At 51.0% G+C, this 19959-nt stretch overlaps 1 protein-coding gene across 1 annotated transcript in view; it reads left to right on the top strand.

Annotated features, from left to right (window-relative positions):
• The window catches only part of PLB1 (phospholipase B1), a 125169-nt gene extending 106507 nt beyond the window's left edge, over window positions 1-18662 (top strand). Inside the window, exons 50-58 of the mRNA XM_007191426.2 lie at window positions 3482-3533; window positions 4514-4594; window positions 6024-6089; window positions 6633-6727; window positions 7941-8022; window positions 8852-8950; window positions 9477-9572; window positions 16274-16348; window positions 17880-18662. Coding sequence (XP_007191488.2) covers window positions 3482-3533; window positions 4514-4594; window positions 6024-6089; window positions 6633-6727; window positions 7941-8022; window positions 8852-8950; window positions 9477-9572; window positions 16274-16348; window positions 17880-18083 — 850 coding nt within the window. The 3' untranslated portion in view covers window positions 18084-18662. The remainder of the gene's footprint in view (window positions 1-3481; window positions 3534-4513; window positions 4595-6023; window positions 6090-6632; window positions 6728-7940; window positions 8023-8851; window positions 8951-9476; window positions 9573-16273; window positions 16349-17879) is intronic.
• The last annotated feature ends 1297 nt before the right edge of the window (window positions 18663-19959 follow it).

The following is a 19959-nucleotide window of genomic DNA, read 5'->3' as shown; positions in this document are numbered from 1 at the left end:
CAGAGGCTTAGATCGTTTCCTGAATGGCGCAAGGTTATCAGAGCGAGTGACCAGAGGAGCCAGGATCAGACCAGGCTGAATCAGAGCCTTCGCTCTGCCCACTGCGCTGTTAGCACCCCTCAGGGCAGCGGGGAGAAGCCCTTGAGGGTGGCCGGACAGGAAGCATGCGGCCGGGGCGCAGGGTGCCCTCCTGCTGACTCCAGCTGACCTCCCAGCCCACAGCAGGCTGGGGTCGGATGTGCAGGTGACGACTCCCAGCACCTTGGGGACACAGAGCAGGACCTCACGGCTGGCCGCCCTTCCCTTCTCCCTTCTCTCGCCTCTGCACCTCCAGCCCTTGGCTCTGAAAAAGCCGTTATTTTGACACTAGGGAGTTCGATGGTAGGGCCCTCAAAACAACGTGGCAGTTGTTTGTTTTCACTTGGATTTCTGTGGTTGACAACAACCCAGATAATTAAAGTTGAAATGCCTGACAGAGTTCATTGATTTTCTGCACAGAGCGTGCTGGGTCTTTGCTTTGTAGAAGGGTTGCTGCACTCAGATCACCAGGGAAACAGAACCGGCTTGACTCACCCTGTTTACAGGGAAAGTTCCTTTCAGACGCGGTAAGGAGGGCCCCACGCTCGCTTTGAGCCTCTGAGCCACAGGAAGCGATGTCAGGTCCTCAACGTCATAAGCAGGAAGAATTATTTTCTTTTCTGCAAAAAACTGGGCTTCATGGGGCCGTAATATCAACCTCTAGTTGCTGGTATTACCATTATTATTATTATTATCATTACCTTTTTATTATTATTTTTTTAGAGCCCAGGCTTCATTAACCAGGAATTGATTCCTTAGTCTGTTGACATTCAAGGCCCTTTCCCCTTTCCTGCTTCACTTCTCTTAAACTGCCTTTTCTATTTCACTGCTGCTTGGTGTCTCCATCAGGCACCAAGAGCGCCTGGGGAAGAGTGGCAGGGGAAGTAGCCGAGATATGCAGCTTCTTGTTAGTATCTCTGCGGTCCTGTGTTAGGGGAAAGGAGAGCGAGCCATTAGTCAGCTTAAGTAAGCAAGTTTGGAGAACTGTTCTGTGAATTTCCCTTATCTGTACTGCCATTTAGCATGGTGTGGATAAGGATGAGTTCACCTAAAGAGAAAGATAAATACCACAGCAGAGCAACCAGGATAATGAGACCTGAGGTCAGACCATCTACGTCCATATCCCAGCTCCCAGACTTGCTGGCTGTGTGACCTTGGGCAAGTCACTTAGAATCTCTGAGCTTCCTCATCTATAAATGAGAATAATAATAGTACCTATTTCTCAGAGTTGTCACAAGGATTAAATGAGACCAATAACCCATGGAAAGCACTTAGTACAGTATATAATATGTATGCAAAAAAAGTTTGTCATTATTAGAGTATTTTGTTTCAAAGTTTTATTCAAGATCGAACTTCCTTTCCATCTATCAATAAGCAAGAATTCACTGAACACCTGAGAAGGACTGAGCCCCAAGGTGGTTACTAAAAGATGCAAAAGAATAAAAAAAGTGAACTGCCTGTCTATAAAGAGCTTGCTTTCTAGTTAAGAAGCCTAAACCAACAGGATATAATTTTTGGAAAAAAAAAGTGTTGTGTAAGGCAACGTTGCAGACTGAAATGATTTTGTTCTTTGGAGCACAACTAAGAGAAGAGAAAGGTATAAAATGTGAACCGGGCAGGCTAAATACAGACAGATGCAGACCCGGAAGGGACCCCAGAAGTCATCTAGTCTTGGCTCTTTGTTTAAAAGATGAAAAAATTCAAGGCTAGCAGGATCCAGTAACTTGGGTGAGCTCCACAGCACGTTGGTAGCAGAGCTGGTAGGGGACTCGTGGTCCTGTAACTCCCAGAGCACGGCTCTTCACATCAAGACTGAAAAAGGAAACAGAGGAGGTGTGGATAAACAAGCCCAGAGAGAAGGCCCATGGCGGGGGGTAGGGCTTGCGCTGAGCCTGAAGCATGGGAAGAACATGGCTGGGAACAGGGGAGAAGAGGGCATTCCTGACTTCCCCTAGTGCTCTTGAGGGCTTATCACCCATGGATTCCCCTATTCATATCTTGAACCTATTAAAAGGTTACAGGGATTTCTGTGGTCACCTTTAACCAGGACAGGCTTTCTTTATAGCTTTCTGACACACGCATCAATAGCAGTAGCATATGAGATACGGTCCTGAATGTATTAATGAGAAACATGGCAGGGATGGTACCATGTATGCTTGGCCACATGCCCAGCTCATTGTGGACATGCAAAGATTTAAAATGCCCATTCTGTACCAGTTACTGCTTTTATGACTTCTTCCATGGAAGCCTCCATTGGCTGTATCCCTTCTCATATACATATCTTTTTAAAAATAACAGTTTATTGAGGTGTAATTGACATGAGTACACTGTACATATTAAAAGTGTACAATTTGATCAGTTTGTTATATGCATATACCTGTGAAACCATTACCACAATCAAGATGATAAATATATCCATCACCTCCAAAAGTTTCCCTGTATTTCTTTGTAATCAATCTCTCCTTCCCACCCCTTCCTGTCTCTACCCTACTCCCCGGGCCCCAGGTAACCACTGACCTGCTTTCTTGTCACTATAGATTAGTTTCGGTTTTCTAGAACTTTACAGAAACAGAACCATAGACTATGTACTCTTTTCTTGTCTAACTTCTTCCACCCAGCAAAATTATTTTGAGATACATCCCCATTGTTATGTGTATCACTAGTTCATTCCCCTTTACTGCTGGGTAAGGTTCCATTGACATACCTGTCTCTTATCCAGAAGCATTCAATTCATCGTTCATGGCAGGTATCTAGGAGGTGAAGGAAGAACTAGTCCTGTCCGTATTTGTCTCCCCCATCCTGTTTTGTTGCAAGCGGGAGAAGTGAGGAGATGGGGAATGGTGTGGAAATCCAAAGGAACTACAGAGAAGAATAACAAAAGGATTAAAGGAACAGAGAGTGGGACTTAGAGGTAAAGGTTAAAGGAGTCGTGAAGCCTGGAAAGGAGAAAGCTGAGGGATCATTTGGGACGATGAATTTTTTCAAATATACAAAAGGTTATTTTTAAAACAGGTAGCCAAATAAGAACTGAACAGGCTCAGTTCAGTTTCATCCTGCAACGAAAAGAGCTGGATGAAATATAAGGGAATGTCCCTGATGGGAAGGTCGAGCAGATCCCCCCTGAAGTGGCTTCAGAGGACCAGGCCTGCAGAAGGGGTGGTGAGATGCAGATTAGCCCTTGGCAGGGTCAGGATCAATTATGGCCCCAAGGTCCATGGCAGATCTTTGATTTTTAAATAGGTTGAGATTTCTTGAGAATTGAAAGCCTTTCATTGCATTCTGAAGGAATGAACTTTATATAACATTTTTCTTCCTGAAACATCTCCTTGCCAGGCCCAAATCCTATAGCTTGAGCCCTCCCTCGTGAGCCAGCCCTAATGTCCCCTTCTCTTCCCCCACCCAGGGACATGCCAGCCCAGGCCCGGGACCTCATGGAGCGAATGAAGAACAGCCCTGTGAGTACAGGACCCTGGGCCACCCCTGGAAGGCGCTCTGTCTGTAGCTGGGGTGGGTGCAAGCCGCCCTAAAAGGGCCCCCTCTGTATCACTGCAGCTCAGGCTCTTGGCTGGCCTTTAAGAGGGGCCAAACGAGCCAAGAGTAGCAGGCCTTGCCACCAAGACGCCGCCCGTCTCTGCCACCCCCCTCCCCAGGCCCTCCCCCCACCCCCCAGGGCCGGCTGCAGGAGGAGAGAGGGGCAGAGAGTGGACGGAGGTGGCAGGCCTCGGCCTCTGGCAGCTTTCCACTTTACCCAGGAGCTGGCTTCCAGAGCCCTATTATGTAAACTTTGGCTTCTAAAAATAGGCTGCTCATTCCAACCCTTCCTCCTTCCCGCTAACCCGGCCCCTCTAAACCTCGCCACCAGCACTTTTTTGAACGCTCTGTGTTTATGCCTTGGAACTCGGCGCCTGGAAGGACTCCCATTATGGCGGCGCTGAGCGGAAAGCACGCTCCTCCGGGGGCCTCCCCGTCCCCCTCCCACCTCTCAGTCCACGCGGGGCTCCTCCTCCACCCCCCCTCCCTGGACCCAGGCCTGAAGAGAGGCCAGCTCTGGGCTTTTGCTTCTAGATGTGTCTTGTGCCCTCGGCTCCTTTGAAGGCCTTTCGATCCCGTTTTAGGGGTGGGTTAATACACACCACCTCCTCCTGGACTGCAACTTTCTTAAGAGGGTCTGAAAGGGGAAAAGGTCCTCTGTACTGAGCGAGCACACACGTGCACACGCATGCACACACGTGTGCACGCGTGCGCGCACACACACACACACACGCACAGTTCCCTGGCGGAGTCCTTGCCCCAGCACCAGGGTGAGGGCGGGAGAGCCTGCACTTGGCCTCTTCTCTCCACTGTGACACAAAGAGAGGAAAAGGCACTTGGGGGACCGTCTGGCACATGCACGTGCCCCCCACCAAGGCCTAAATGGGATCTTCTGTCCCCTCAGGAAATCAACCTACAGAAAGACTGGAAGCTGATCACCCTCTTCATTGGGAGCAACGATTTGTGCCATTACTGCGAGAATCCGGTAGGCCCCTGAGCAGCCCCCTGGGGGCCCTGAGAGGGGAGCTGCTGGCCAAGGTCACCATCCAAGCCCAGGGCCCGGACCTCCCTCACAGGAGGCACACGGGCCGGCTCTCCTAGGCACCTGAGTCTGCCCAGGAAGCCCCGGCTCACACGTGCCAGGAGAGGCCTGCCTTTCCCACTGCTGAGTGGCCGCTGCATTGGTTCCCTGATTCCAGAAGTGTCTGGATGTCCCCACTCTTCAGGCACTGCCAAGGCGGCCTCTCTTATGCACACAAATACTGTTCTCTGGTATCCAGTGGATAACTAGGGAGCCCCACCCTCACCTGCTTGGAGTCCCTGCCCACTTTTTTTGGCGTCTCTTGGTGGTGGGGAGGTTGCAGGGGGAGGATGAAACAATGTCATAAACAGGGTTGATTCAGCTGAACTAGTCCTGATCGATGGCTTACTGCCCCTTCAAGGACAACACGCGTTAACCAACCTCTGCCGGCCCGGGAACCCAACCCGCTCCTAACGTTGTTTCCAAGGGGAAATATGTCCAGACTTACGAACTGTGGGAAGTAATAACTTTTGGAATACATCTTGTTCTAAGTTGAGGATGTGCTATATTTTATTTGGCCAGAAGAAAAAAAAAAAAAGCAGCTTCCATAATTCAGAGGTTGTGGTAGAATATTTGACAGTCCCAGGCGGCGGGGAGAAGGCATTTATCATTCCTTTGGCTCAGACACAGTGACCAAATTCTGGATGAGAACCGGCCTCCCCCAACCCAGGAGCTTTCTCCCTCCCTGCCCAGACTCCAGAGGCAGAAGTGACCCAATCCCATGGGGTTTTAAATGCCATTGTGTCCTGCACTCATTGGGGTCCAGGGAGCCAGAAGTGACCCCAGAATACCTGTCCTCATGCAAACAATCAGGTTTATGCTCCTGAGAGCAGCTTTTTGTGGAAAGACCTGGGGCCTCCATCAGGATAAACTCCAGCTACGTTTTAGGAAGGGGCGAAATCAGCCTCCAGTTGGGAGATGGGCCAGAGGAGGAGACCCTTGAGCTGAGTTACAGGGATGGGAGTGAGGGGGAGGCAGTGCAAAGGGTCCCAGGCAGTGGGGCCAGCACGGACCAAAGCCCAGAGGAAAGAGACAGCATGGCCACCAGGGGCCCTGTCCTGGTTGGAGAAGGAGAGGCCGGGGAACGGATGGGACTGGAGTGGCAGTGGGGTCCAGCACTGACAGGCTCTGGGTTAGAGGAGCCGGGAGCAGGGTGGGATGGGGATTGTTCATGGTACCTAGTAGGGGTCAAGGGATGACTTCTTCCAAGAGACTGTGTCCACCAGCCGTAAGGGCTGGGCTTCCCAGCCCATGCAGTGCTCTCCTGTGCTGGGCCTCAGGCCACTCTCCTCCTCCTCCCAGGAGCTGAGGAGAGCCCCTTGCTTCTTCACAGGAGGCCCACTCAGCCAGGGAGTACATTCGGCACATCCAGCAGGCCCTGGACATCCTCTACGAGGAGGTAAGACAGCACAGGGGCGGCACGTTCCTGGGTTCTGTTTCCTGGCAGCAGCCAGGCTGTGTGCTCGTTCCTCAGGGTTCATTCCCCGCGTGCATCTAGATGAGTTGTGTTCAGTTAGATGCACACCAAGCAGAGCCCCACCGTGAGCAGGTCCCTGGCTGGGATCGGGGGGTGGGGGGGGGGGGAGGCAGCTACCTAGCTCCTCTGTGGGGAAGATTCTAACTGGATCCGACTGCGTCTGTTTGGTGGCAAAGAAAGAGCTTGCTTCTGGAGCCAGTCGGCCTGATTTGTAGCCAGGTACTGTGGCTTGCTAGCGATGTGGCTTTGGGCAAGTGCCTTGTGTCTCGGTTTCCCAATCTATAAAGCAGGGCCAATAAAGGAGATTCTGTGAGATAATATAAGGCACGTTCCCTCTCTGGGCCTCAGTTTATTTAAAGTTGGGGAGGAGGACTTAGATTGTAGATGATCCCCCAAGCTCTTTCCAGCAGTAACCAGTGCTCCCCACAAGTGCCTGGGTACTGAAGCCCACCCCTCTGCCCACAGCTTCCAAGGGCTTTCGTCAACGTGGTAGAGGTCATGGAGCTGGCTGGCCTGCACCAGGGCCGAGGTGGGAAATGTGTCATGCCACTGGCAGCCCAGTAAGTAGATGTATGTGGGTCCAGGGGGAGGGCACCTGGGGAGAGCAGGGCTTAGATGTCAGTGGGTGAGACTGATACAGGCGGAGCCAGACCTTCTTGTCTGGGGAGCAGACATCAGCACTTAGCCAGGGGCTTGGAAAACCATTCAGAAATGCTGCTACCTTATTGAATGCCTACTGTACGCAAGTCGCTTTATTTCCCTGGATCCCAGTTTGCTTTTCTGGAAAGTGAGGCAGACAGTCAAATGACCCGTGAGGGCCCCTGACATTGTCTGTGATGCCAAACTCCAACTTCAGCAAGTTGTTCCTGTTTGTCTGAGAGGCAGCACAAGGCGATGCGCTTGCAAGACAGCTCTATCCGGCCTCAAATCCTGGCTCTGCCATTTTAGGAGCTGTGGGACCTTGTACAAACCACGCAACCTCTCTGGGCCTCTGACTCCTCACTTGGGAGGTAGAGGTGAGGTCTAGCGGAAGTGCATATAAAGTACATGGTCGCTGTGGGGCAGGTGCTCAGGAAATAAATAGTAGCTTTTTTAACGTGCTTGATTGATTGATAGGACTGTCCATGAAAGCCAGGCTTGGAGCTAAGGTGCAATGTGCAAGAATTTATGTTGGGTCTGGGATTTATTAAAGCTCAGCTGTGACCCTGCAGGAAGTTGCCATCTTCTGAGTCCAGAGGTTCGCCCAGAGTTCCTGTGACTATTGTTAGGGGGGAGGAGATTCTACAGGGAGCTGAGGAGTCCTGTCCTATCTGGGGTCAAATGGATTCGCTGGGAAGGTGACCAGCTGGTCCCTATTCTCGCATGGAGTGGCCAGTGCTGCCCAAGAGGCCCCTCACTCTGGAGCCCTGCGGGAGAGTCCTAAGCAGCCGAAGGTAGAGAAGGGAGGCCTCAGGAACACGTGGAAGAAAGGCTGGGCCACCTTGGCTGTCTTCCCCAAACCCCAGACCTCCTGGAGAAACCCCAGGAGCTGCACGCTTGGGAAGGAGCAGTCGGGCGGCCAGGGGAACAGGCAGCCTGTCCGCAGGAGACCCGGGCATTGGTGCCAGCCCTTCCACCTTCTCTCCCAACAAGCACCTTCTGGACCTCCTGCCCCTGAGTTATGGTTCTGTGATCCGGGCCCAAGAGGAAGCAAGGCTGTGTTTTGGGGACACCTCTGTGGGGGGGGGGGCAGCCTCCTGGGGGCACCGAGCCTGAGGACTCCTTGTCTCACAGGAGCAACTGCACCTGCCTCCGAGGCTCCCAGGAGAACTCCCTGGAGATGCAAGAACTGAAGACAGTGAACTGGGACTTCCAGGTGACCCTGTCCCCCCCCCCATCTTCTCCCTACCCCCCTCCCATCTTTACTCCTGGAGTGAGGGCTCTACTGAGATCACAGCCCCTGAAATATGTGTCCAGGTGAATCAGACACCAAGGCAGGGGAGGGGAGTGAGAAGCTCAGAAGGGAAGCCGGGGACAACTCCCACCTCTCAGCTCCCAGAGGGGAGACAGGCTGTGTTCACTGCCCTTGGGCTCCTCCCTCCTTACCTTCTCACGTCCATCTCTGCTCTTGCCGTGCCCTCCCTTGACCTGCCCGTGCCCTGGGCCTTTCTGCAGTGTATCCATCTCATGCACAGGGCTTGTCTTCTTAACTCTTCTGAGAAGCTTCCCCCCACTAAGCACCCCCGGCAATTTCAGTCAGCACTTCACTGCCCCTAAAGCCCTATGTGGTTTTGATTTTTCCATCTCCCAGATGAATGATAAGCTTCTGGAGGATGAGCACAGCTAGTCTAGCCCTTTTACAGCCCACCTTTTGGCACTTAAGAGAGGCAAAGACCATGGATACTCATCCCCCAACGTCACAGGCATTTTGAGGAGCTGGTGTTGAAATGCTCCCCATTTGAACTGAGGCCCCGTGTTCTAATTCACCTCTTCATGAAGTGAGAGCAGGGGAGGCCTTGGGCCCAAGCAGACATCAGGGGGCAGAGCCGGGTGGCGCCCACACCTGGTGCAGACTAAATGGGTGCTGAGGCACTAGAGCAGATCCTCTGAGTCCCTTGCCCCTGACGTGACCTCCCCAAGGCCACAGGAACAGACCGTCTGCCCAGCCTTGCGGGCAGTTAAGCAGCCTCTCTCCCCATCCCCAGAGTGGCCTCTCCAGGCTCTCCTACCAGTACCTGCAGCGTGAGGACTTCGCCGTGGTTGTGCAGCCTTTCTTCCAAAACACTCTTGTCCCCCTGAACGACGTAAGTTGCGGGCGTGTCTGGGAGGTGCGTGTGCAGAGGCCGTATCTTAGGCGATGTATTTCCTTTTCTACATGGGCTTCTTTGGACCATCTCTCTCCAAGAGCGCTCCCAAAGGGTTGCTGTTTCTGCTTTTCCTCCTTTCCCCTGCACCCACCTTTTCTGAGTATAACTTGAACTTAGATGTACTTGGAAAGAAAAGGTGAAAATTAATAGTGACCAAGCTCCCCAGACATGGCCCTGCTCTTTGCTGGGCTGGGATAAAATGGAAAGCTTCCTAAAAATATTATTCTTCTTTTTCAACCATTAGAGCAGGGATGCTGAAGGAAAAGGGATGTGGACTATAGGTGGCTATAATTTTTAAAAAATAAAAATTCCAAAACCAGGGAATTTCTCCATCAACATCTGAGCCAACTGGCAGCAGAGTTGAAAGGATGAAAGTTGAAATGCCCAGGATGCCGTGGGATGGGGGGGGGGGGGTAGCAGTGCCCTTGTCCCAGGAAGATAATCCCCTTGCCTTTGGTCACAGAGAGGGGGCGCTGACCTCACCTTCTTCTCCGAGGACTGTTTCCACTTCTCAGAACGCGGGCATGCTGAGATGGCCATCGCTCTCTGGAATAACATGGTCAGTGCCTGAGGGTCGAGTGGGTTTGGGTCAAGGGGACAACCCGAGGCTGCTGACTCTTTCCCACAACGAAAAACCTACCGGCTGACGTGGCTCCCTTCTCCCCAAAGCTCCAAATGGCAGCTCACGTATTTGTCCTGACAGATTCTCTTCTTTCGGTAATGCCCCAGTGCTGTCGGGGGATAACTTTGTCATCAGATAGACTGGATGAAAATACCAGCATCAACCCCTTACTGGGTGACTTTGGGCCCATCAATGATCTCTCTCTGGCCATTTGTATCAATATCTACAAAAACAACAAAAACGACACAGGTCTTAGAAGATTGAGATAATGTGTGTACCGCACCCAGCACAATAATCCACACGGTCCCAACTATTATTTCTTTAAACATCAAAAAGAAAAGAGCCACTCAGCCTGTTTTCCCAGGCTGCCACCTATTCTAGCCCTAATGGGGAAAAAGGGGACCTTACGAAATGAACATACAGCCCAGAGGCCACAGGGACAACCCGGCCTTGTGCCTTGCTCTGCCCTTTACGGCTGGCCACTCATGACTGGACAGTCAGCTATGTTTGCACAGAGCTCGACCGGTAACCCTGAGCACTGTATCCTCTTGCACGGAGCAAGTGAATGCCTTTCCAACCCACTGGCTTCTTTTGATCTAGGCTCTGCGGGTAACCCGATCCCCACCCCAACCTGCCTGCTCCCTCGTTTCTCCCATGATGACTAAACAATCCACACGCCTGCTCCTTTCATTGCCGTTTCAGGCCTGCTGCGGCTCTGCAGGCACCACTGTGCAAATATTCCCACACCTGTCAGCTCCGCCAGTGTGGCCAGTATCTTACTCGGCTGACTCACAATATTGTCTTTCTCCTTAGCTACACCACCTCCTCCTCCTCTCAGAACAGCACGTAAGGAGGTTTTCTCCTTGGCCTACTTAATTGCAGACTCAGCCTTCCTCTGCTTTTGTTTTCCTGGTGTTTTCCTCCTGTTGACACCACATTCTGCCCCCTCCTGGAACTTTCGTCATCTCCTGTCAGTCCAGGACTCAGAATTGCAATCAGAATACCTCTGAGTTCCCTTCCAACCCTACCTCCATGGTAGTTTTTTAAATCAATGTTAAAACAATTCCTGAGAGCAGTTATGTTTCTTTTGAAGACTTTTTTGCTTTGAAGTCCAATTGTCTTTCAGTGGCTGAGTCACTCAATTTCATTCCTTTTAAAATCCCCTCCCCCCACCCCCCACAAAGACTGGATCTCTCTTCCTGGTCCATTTCTCCCCCTGTGACCTCGGGGGAATCCACAGATTCCAAGGAGGGGCAGGAATGCTAAGCCCTTAGCCTTTCCCTCCCAGCATCCCCATCAGGGTATGGTCTTCCTACCTCAGGGCATTCTGAGCCTGAGGACCAGGACCCTCCATAAGTCTCCTGGGGGTCGATGGCCGTATTGATGACTTGAACATTACAGGGCCCATTGGTCGCATTCTGCATGATTTAATGTAGTTCTGGCCTTTCTCTTCCAAAACAGCTCAGTAGGTCTTCCCATTCACCCAGGTGAGAGGCTTCTGTTTCATAAAAGCAAGTGGAAGGGATTTAGATCTGAAAACAAAAGGTAAACACTGTCATGGAGCCATATTATTAATACTACAAGACTGTCCACAGCTCCCCAACCACCTCTGTCCCAGCCATAACCCAAATTTAAAAAACAACAACAAAAACAAAGCAAAGCAAAACAAACCTAAAATCATCTATGAGTGTGTTATCCTGTGCTATATGATTTGTGGAAATAATTACAGGGTCCAGTGTTTTCCTCCAAAACCATCTCAGATATAAAGCCATAGCATCATGCCAACTTTTCAGGTCGTCTTCTTCCTGGAATTTTACCCCTGAAGTGACATAAAATAAATGACGAACCGATAGACCTGGAAAGGCTCTTAGAGGTCATCTAGCCAGAATGCTCTGTAACTAAAATACAGAGACATGGAACAATTTGCCCAAGATCACACAGCCAGCTAGTGGCAGAACAAGGATTAGAACACGGGTCTAATTGCCAAGCGTCCTGGCCACAGCACCACCCTGCCTCCCTGCTCCCAGCCTGATAAGCACATGTGTAACCAGTGAATTCATGTCTCATAATTAGAGTCCTATGACATAGTGTCTGCAGGCTTTGGCCGACACCCTGAGTACCCCACTGTGGCAACAAACACACTTGAAACTGTTGCATCTCCTGCCCCTCCTCTCTGAACAGTTTATGCATCCTTCTCCAGAGACTTCCGCAAAGCCAGAAATACCAACGGCACTAGGGAATTTTTTCTCTTCCTTTTTTTCTTTTCTTTTTTTCAAATATTTATTTACCTATCTATCTATCTATCTATCTGGCTGTGCCGGGCCTTAGTTGCAGCATGCGAACTCTTAGTTGCGGCATGTGGGATCTAGTTCCCTGACCAGGGATTGAACCCGGGCTCCCTGCATTGGGCGCTCAGAGTCTCAGCCACTGGACCACCAGGGAAGTCCACTCTTCCTTTTTCTTTTGTCTTCTAATGAACAGTCTTTTCTCCTCTTTTCTGATGCCTATTCCTCTACTGCTGCCTGCTCCCTCTTCTGTGGAAATCTTACTCTCAGCTAACATTAGCGTCTCCCTGGGCGCTGAGTAACAACGCTAGCCTCCTAATTGGCTTCCCTGTCTCCAGGCTTACAGCCATTAGAATAGCTCTGGCTGTGTATTACAGTTATCCGGGGACTCCTCTTAAAAACAATTAATACCTACAACCACTTTGGGAAACCTTGGTATGTCTACTAAAGCTGAACACATGTATTCCCTATGGCCCAAAAATTCTACTCCTACGTATATCTCCCCAACAGAAAGGTATACACAAGGTTCACCAAAAGATGGATACAACAAGAATTTTCATAGCAGCACTATTCATAACCCCCAAACAGGAAACTCCCCAAATGTCTACCCAAAGCAGAAGGGATAAACAAACAGCACATTCATAAAATAGAATACCTCACAGCAATGAGAATAGAACTTCAACAACATGCAACTATATATATAAATTTCAAAAACAAGCAAATAAATACATGGTCTTATTGGGGAGTGGATAGTGCTGGAAGAGGGTAGGAGGCAGCTTCTGAGTGTTGATTATATTCTGTTCCTTATCTGGATACTGACTATGTGGGTATGCTCATTTTGTCATAATTTATCAGCAGCTCACTTATGATTTGTACTTGTTTCTAGATGTATGTTAGCTTCAATAAAAAAAATTATTTAAAAGAAAAACCAGAAAAAAAAACCCCAAAAACAAAACAAAAACCCAGTGCCTGGGCCTCATCCCCAGAAATTCTGACTTTGTCTGAGGTAGCACCTGGGTTCAATACGTTTTAGACACTCCCCAGGTGATATTATTGCATAGGGCTTGCAAACCGCTGCCTTAGATCTCCTCACCCCAGGGCAACCGCATAGTCTGCATAAATGAAATCTGACCAAGTCATGACCCTGCTCTCAAACTTCCAAGGCTGGCCCCTCCCTGAGGAAGAAAGGCCAGGCCCCTTAGCGCAGCACACCAGGCCTTCAGGGACTTGGCCCCAATTAACCTCTCCAGCGGCTGCTCCCATCTCCCTGATTTGCATTTGGCAATCCAGCAAGGAATGAAGTTTCCTGCACCACCCATGCTGTCTCCTGCCTCTGTGTGTTTGCCCTTGCTCATCCCCTTATCTCAGGCTGCCCTTTCAGCCTCCTTCCCCCGGCTAACTCTGACCCACCTCAACACTCAACTCAGGTGCCAGCTTCTACAAGAAGCCTTCTCCGAGTCCCCAGAGCTGGCCCCATGGCACCCTACCCTGTCTCAGTCCTGTCATTTGCCACATCGTTGGTATCCACAGTGTCTGTCTTAGGAAAGGTAGGTTCTAGAAAAAACAATTCCCTTTCTTGTGGCCAGCCCCAGGCCTTTATGCCTCCAGTTCATCCGTCCATCCCCTCAACCACTATTTCCTGAGCACCACTATGCGGGGGAACTGCCCCAGGTGCTGGGAAAAGAGCGTCCCTGCTCTTGGCGAGCTGCCAGTCTAATGGGGAAAAGAGATAAAAAGTAAATAAATCAATGAGGTAATTTCTGACCACATTCATGGCTTACAAATAAATAAGGCAGGGTCATGTGACAGAGAGTAACAGTGGGGAGAGGGAGACCTCACCAGAGAGTGACGTGTGAACTGAGAACCGAATGTCGAGAGGCTGCCGGGCACGCAGAGGTCTGGGGCCACAGTGTTGCAGGAAGAGGAAACTGGACCTGTGCGGGCCAGAGTCAGGAAGGAGCTTGAAGTGTGTGAGGAGCGTAAAGGCCAGTGTGCCTGGAAGCAGGGGAGCAAGGTCAGAGGTGGGCAAGAGCAGGGGCCGGGTCCTTGGATGGCTTTCCACGGCGGAGCCATGTGTTCTGGTTTGCCCTCCGGCTACTGCATAGAGACAGACTAGAAGGAAGCAAGAGAGGAGTTGGAAAGACCATTAGGAAGCTGCTGGAAGTCCAGGTGAGACGTGAAGGTGGCCGGGACCAGGGGATGGCAGTGGGGGAGGAGGGAAGTGGTCAGATTTGGGATGTGTTTTGGACTGGCTGGTGGATGAGGTAGAAGAGGAATAGGGGTGATTCTTCAGTTTGGGGTCAAGGAAACTGGGTGGACAGTTGAGGTGTGTAGAGAGAAATAGCGTTGGGAGGGGAAAATCAAAAGTTCTTATTTTGGACATGGTCAGTGTAAGCTGCCTTCCAGAAATCCACCTACAGGTATCAGGTACGGTGTTAAATGTATGATTCTGGAGCTCAGAGAGAGTCAGAAATGGAGATTTAGGGGAAAAAATATGGGGGTTATTAGCATAGAAGTGGTATTCAAGACCATGGGATTTTCTGAGAGCTCCTAGAGAAAGAATAGGTGGAAAAGAGCAAAGGACCAACCACCAAGCCTGGGGCTTTCTTCCAACTTTTGACCCAACGACTGATGGGAAGGAGAGAAGGGGGAGGTGGGAGGGAAACAAGAGAAGTGTTGTGAAAGGGAGGCATCGACTTTGACAAATTCTGCCGAAAAGTCAAGCAAGATGAAGCCAAAATAAGTGACCACTGAATCTGGCAAGGTCCTTGGTGACCTTGACCAGAGCTGAGTCTAGTGGTAGACACTGAAGACCTACCGAATGGGTGTTAGAGAGAACGGGAGGTTGGGAAGTGCAACCAGGGGCTACAAACAACTCTTCTAGAGTTATGAGGAGTAATGGTGAAGGCAGCTGGAGGGGAGGTGGGATGGGGAGGGGATTTCAAGGCTGGGAAATAGAGTAGGCTGTGCACCGATGCTGAGGAACCAGTAGAAAGGGAGAAACTGATACAGTCATCAAACCCATATGATCATTACCTTCCTCCACACCAGTTAGTTCCTGGGTTCCTGGAATACCACTGGGACTCAGCCAACCTGATCTGTAGCATTTGTTCTGTCACTAGGTGGTTCTGTTACAGTAGGAAAAATGCTATCTTACCTCCATAAGCCTCCTCCCGCTCACACGTGTTTCATCTTCTCATCTGACTGCTCACAACACCGGACGTGGAGTGGTCTGGTCATGGTTTAATGCCCCACCCCTAGCCTGGGGCAGTTCAGGAGCCCGCCTAGCACCACACAGCTCATTATCAGCAGAGCCAGGACCCCAGTGGATGTGCCCGCCGTGCTCTGTCCAGTCACCGTGGTGACTCTCCCAAGACCAGAGCAGCCCTTCCTCCTCTCATTGTTACCAACAGACAGGTGTAAAAGGCTTTAAGACAACTAAAAGCAAGGTCACGGGCCAGGTGTGGTCATTAGCCGGCATAGTGGACTTTCCCTTCCCTTCTGGGCAGTACCTGGGGTTCAGGAGCCGATGAGGTCAGGAACAGGCAGGGAAGCAGATCATATGATGGGTGGACGCTAGACATTCAGGACAGAGTCTGGGTAAGTGAGTGCCAGGGATACACTCTCCTTGGTGCTGGCCACATGCTGCCAGGGGGCAGGCGACTGGCTCAAGATGCTGGGAGGGAGTCACGGCAGCTTCCAGCTCATTCTCAGAGGGTCCCAGGGTCAAAAGCATGAAGCAGAAGCTCCCTGAACCACAGCTGCTCCCCGGGAGGTTTCAAGTAAATCTCTTCAGCTATGCAGAAAGCACACGAAAGTAGTAGCTCAAGTGAGAAAATGCCAATTTCTTAAGGTTGACAAGCCAAGCATAGTCATGAATCATGGTAACCAGAATGTTTTCAAAATTTTCCTGAAATTGACTATCCCCAGACACTTCAAGAAGTTGGTAAATAATGATTATCACCATTTTATAAAGTTGAAAATGCACAGTGTCTGCAGTCACAACTACCCACAAGGAAAGCAGGAGGTAGAGGTCCTGGGCCCTGCCCTTCCACTCTCTCGCTGCAGCCTCTGGACCGGTCAGTCTCTCCTGGGCCTCAGTGTCCTCCTTAGTAAATCCAGGACACAGATTCAGGGTTGCCCCCTCCTCTGATGGACTCTGACCTGTCAGTCTGTGAGTCAGAAGTCAGGTCCAGCTCTGGCCCCAGGGCCGCTAGTGTCTGCCATGGGTCTTGCCCCTTTGCTGCTTTCAGCCTTGCAAAGGGAGGGAATCTGGTGTGAGATTCTCCTCCCTCCGACAGGGAGGTCTCTCCCAGCTTTGGAGGGAACCAAGGTTTCCTTTTCTCTTTTCAGCTGGAACCCGTGGGTCAAAAGACAACCTCCAACAACTTCACCTATAGCCGAACCAAACTCAAGTGCCCCTCCCCTGTGAGTAAGGTCCTGCCTGTCTGGAGTGGAACAGGTGCCTGGGTTGGGGGAGGGGGGAGGTCCTGGCCATCTGGAGGTACAAAAGTCCCCTGGGAGGCTTTACCATCGTGCACGTTCATTCACGACCACTATTCTCAAATCTCACCTCTCCTGGCTGCCCCGACACTTCTCAGGTCCTCAGGAAGCAGCAGCCAGGAGTGAGGGAAGGGACAAAGGAATGGGTTCACCGAAGCAGGACGAGGCCCGGGGAGGCAGATGAGCGAGCACTGGCCAGAACCTCATTACCCCCATGACCCTGGAGGGTCTGTGGCATCCTCTGTCTTAAACATGCGTCGAGGAGCCCTCCCATGCCAGGCACGCTCCTGGGAAGCTGGGGGTTGGGAGGAAAAGAGAAATAAGACGCCGTGTCTGTTCTGGGTGCCCGCATCATCTTCCTGGCTTTCCAGCACCACCAGTGTCCAGGCCCGCACCGCCCTCACCCGGACCAGGGACAAAGCCCCAACCTTGTCTCCCCAGCTCTCCTTTCTCCCTTCTCCGTCCATCCTGTAATCGCTGCCAGACCCAGAGTGGCCCACCTGGAAGGAATTCCAGTCTTGTCGAGGCTGTCGAAACCCTTCCCTGGTCCCCGCGCCCAAGGAGGAGAGTCCAGACAAGAGGGCCACTTTCCTCTATCACCTTAGGCACACACTCCGCTCCTGGAAAATGGAGCGGCTTCCCAGAGAAGCCCCACGACAGCCCCCGTCTGTGCATCTGCTTCTGCCATCTGCTCCTTCTGGAGGCTCATCCCCCATCTCCGCCTGTGGGAAATTTTCACATGCTGCAAGGCCCAGATGTTGCCCTCTCTGGGCTACTGTTCTCCTTATCTCACCCTACCACTCCCGCCCCAGACACACACATCAGCATTGGTCTCTCTTTTCTGTGTGCACCTCTCACAAGCACTGACCCAGGCTCCTTTGTGATGTGACTGTTTCTGAACATGTCTTATCTCCCACTGGACTGTGAGCGAGCGAGGTCACATCTGAACCCTCAGGCCCTCTCCCAGTTCTAGCACAGGGCTCCACACGGCCACCATGCCACCAGCATTCACCGGGGGGAAGGAAAGGATCCAGGAAGGCAGGCCCTTCACATTTGGGTTCTTAACCTACTGCAGAACCCGCTGTCCTTCCACACCAACCTTCCCCGCTCACGGGCACTCCTGGGATGGGAGGATGGGAATAGCTGTCCAGGGGCGGCCTAGAGGAAACAGAGGTGGGGACTCTGCAAGCTCCCCAGGACTCTCTTCCATGGGTCACCTATCAGTTCCCAATCTTTGAAAACTGAGTTGACAGGAAAGGAGGTTATAGCTGGGTGTTGACCACTTTGGATCCTCCTCCTTATTCAGGGGGTTGGGGCACAGTGTGGATGAAGGAGCTTTACAAACAGGGGTGAGCTGTGGAAACAAGGTTATTGCACCATCTCTGGGGTGGGGACTACGCAAGCCTCAGATGGGTGGTTTTCAGGCCGTGACCCCTGACCCTCTCCTCCTCCACAGGAGCACCCCTACATCCGCACCCTGAGGAACAGTCGGCTGCTCCAAGACCAGGCTAAAGCAGACTCCTCAGTGCCCTCCTGGGCCATGCCAGTGGCAGCAGGAGGCGGCCTTGCGCTTGGTGTCGGCACAGTGATGGCCTGGAGAGCCCTAAGAGGTCGCCAGAGGGAAAATCCTCCCATAAGTCTGAACACTATGAACTTCTAGGCCCTCCAGACCTGTGCGGGCTCTCATCCTGAATTCCCCAGCCACGTTCCTCACCAGCTCTCTACCTTGGCCACCCCTGGCCACTACGGAGGTCACTCGCTTCAACACCTGGTAATGTAGGAAGCCAAAAGGACAGTCACAACTTCTTGGGGCCTGGGACCTATGATCCCGGAATTGGCACATTTAAATAAAGGCCAAAGCCGTTCTATTCTTGGGTTTGCCTGCTTGAAGCTCTCGCCTTCCAACCTGTTGTGTGGCGCAGATGTGAGAGCTGGGACCTTTCCTGTCTTGTCTCAGCCAGAGCTGCCCAAGGGATGGCCAACCTGAGCCCAGACTGGCACCCAACAAGCATATCCTCAATCACCAAAACCACTATTTCAAATGTGGGAAAAACCTTGGTCACCAGGGTTTGGCTGGAATTTTGGAGCTTGCCTGCCATCACTCAGTACCATCCAACACATACCTGTTATGCATCTTTTCTGTACCCAGGACAAGGTAGAGCACTGTGGTACCTCCAAGGTTGTGCATATCACGGCCTGGCCAAGAGATGAACTCTTTCAAAAATACAAGATGCTCTGTGACAGGGTGTGATTCAGTCCTGGGGCAGTGGCAGGTAAATATGTCTGCTTTCAAGAATAGGAGTTCCTTGGGAAAGGTTTCCTGGAAGAGAGCAATTTTGGAATGTCATTTTAAAAAAGGATTGGGACATGAATACTTCACATATCCTCAACCTGATTTTCTCAAGGTGCTAAATTTAGGAAAGAATTCCTCTTTCTACATTACCAGGTTTATGAGAGAGCTAGAGAGAGTCTGATAACACAGGCTTCCTTCATTCAGCCCCTAGCAGGGGCAAGGCCCTGAGCTGGATGTCTTACACAGATAAGCTCTTTTATTCAGCACAAAAACCCAGGGAGGGGTTGATGAACATTTTTGAAGACAGAAATAGTGATTGCACAACACTGTGAATGTACTAAATGCCACTGAATTGTTCACTTTAAAATGGCTAATTGTATGTCATGGGAATTTCACCTCAATAAAAAACAAACAAAAATCCATTATCATCAGGATCTAAGTACCTCTCTGACCCCAAAGCCTGAGATGACAAAGAAAATGAGTTAGAATCCCAGATGTACCATTTGAATGTGTGGCTTTCACAGCAAATCCCATCACCAGCCTAAGTCCCAGTTTCTCAGACACCTCATCTATACAATTCGAATGAGAGTACCCATTTTGCCTGTCTCCCAGCACTGCTAAAAAACAAGAAGCTGTAGAAAAGTGCTTTGTAACTCTAAAATACTGCACCCACGAAAGTGGGTTGTCTTCTCCTCTATGAAGAGTTGAGCTAGGGTCTAGACTGCTGGGGGTGTGGAGGGGTCCAAAGATGGGTTTGGGAACTGGGGAGTAATGTATGGACGAAGACTGCCTGCCTTCCTCTCATGAAGGGTCATCATATTGTTTCTCTTTGGCAAAAATAGAGTCTGCAGAGGACCTACCCAGTCCCAGCTTTCTGCTGGTTTCAATTTCTGCTTCTGTACAAAGGGAACAGCATACCTGCCCCACTTCTTCCCGTGGACAAAAAACAATATCACATACCCTAAAGAACCACCAATCCCAGCTTGTGTTCCTGGCTTAACACAGTGTGACAACCAAGATAACTCATTAAGTCGAAGAGTTCGACTTTTTTTTTTTTTTTTTTAATCCCTTAAGTTTCCCTTCCAGTAGCTCCTACTTCAAAGAACCATGGAATTCATAACCACACGTCTCCCCTCACTTGGGTTGGGGGTTGCAATTTACACTACCTGAGTAATCCAGGTGCCCCCAGTCTGAAAAGTTAATGAAAGGTGTGGTTCCCAGGCTGGTAACCAAGGAACACTTT

Source organism: Balaenoptera acutorostrata, chromosome 12 (genome assembly GCF_949987535.1).
Source record: "Balaenoptera acutorostrata chromosome 12, mBalAcu1.1, whole genome shotgun sequence".
Classification (NCBI taxonomy): Eukaryota; Metazoa; Chordata; class Mammalia; order Artiodactyla; family Balaenopteridae; genus Balaenoptera; species Balaenoptera acutorostrata.
The sequence above is the reverse complement of the archived record's forward strand: the minus strand, read 5'-3'. Positions and strand labels throughout refer to the sequence as shown.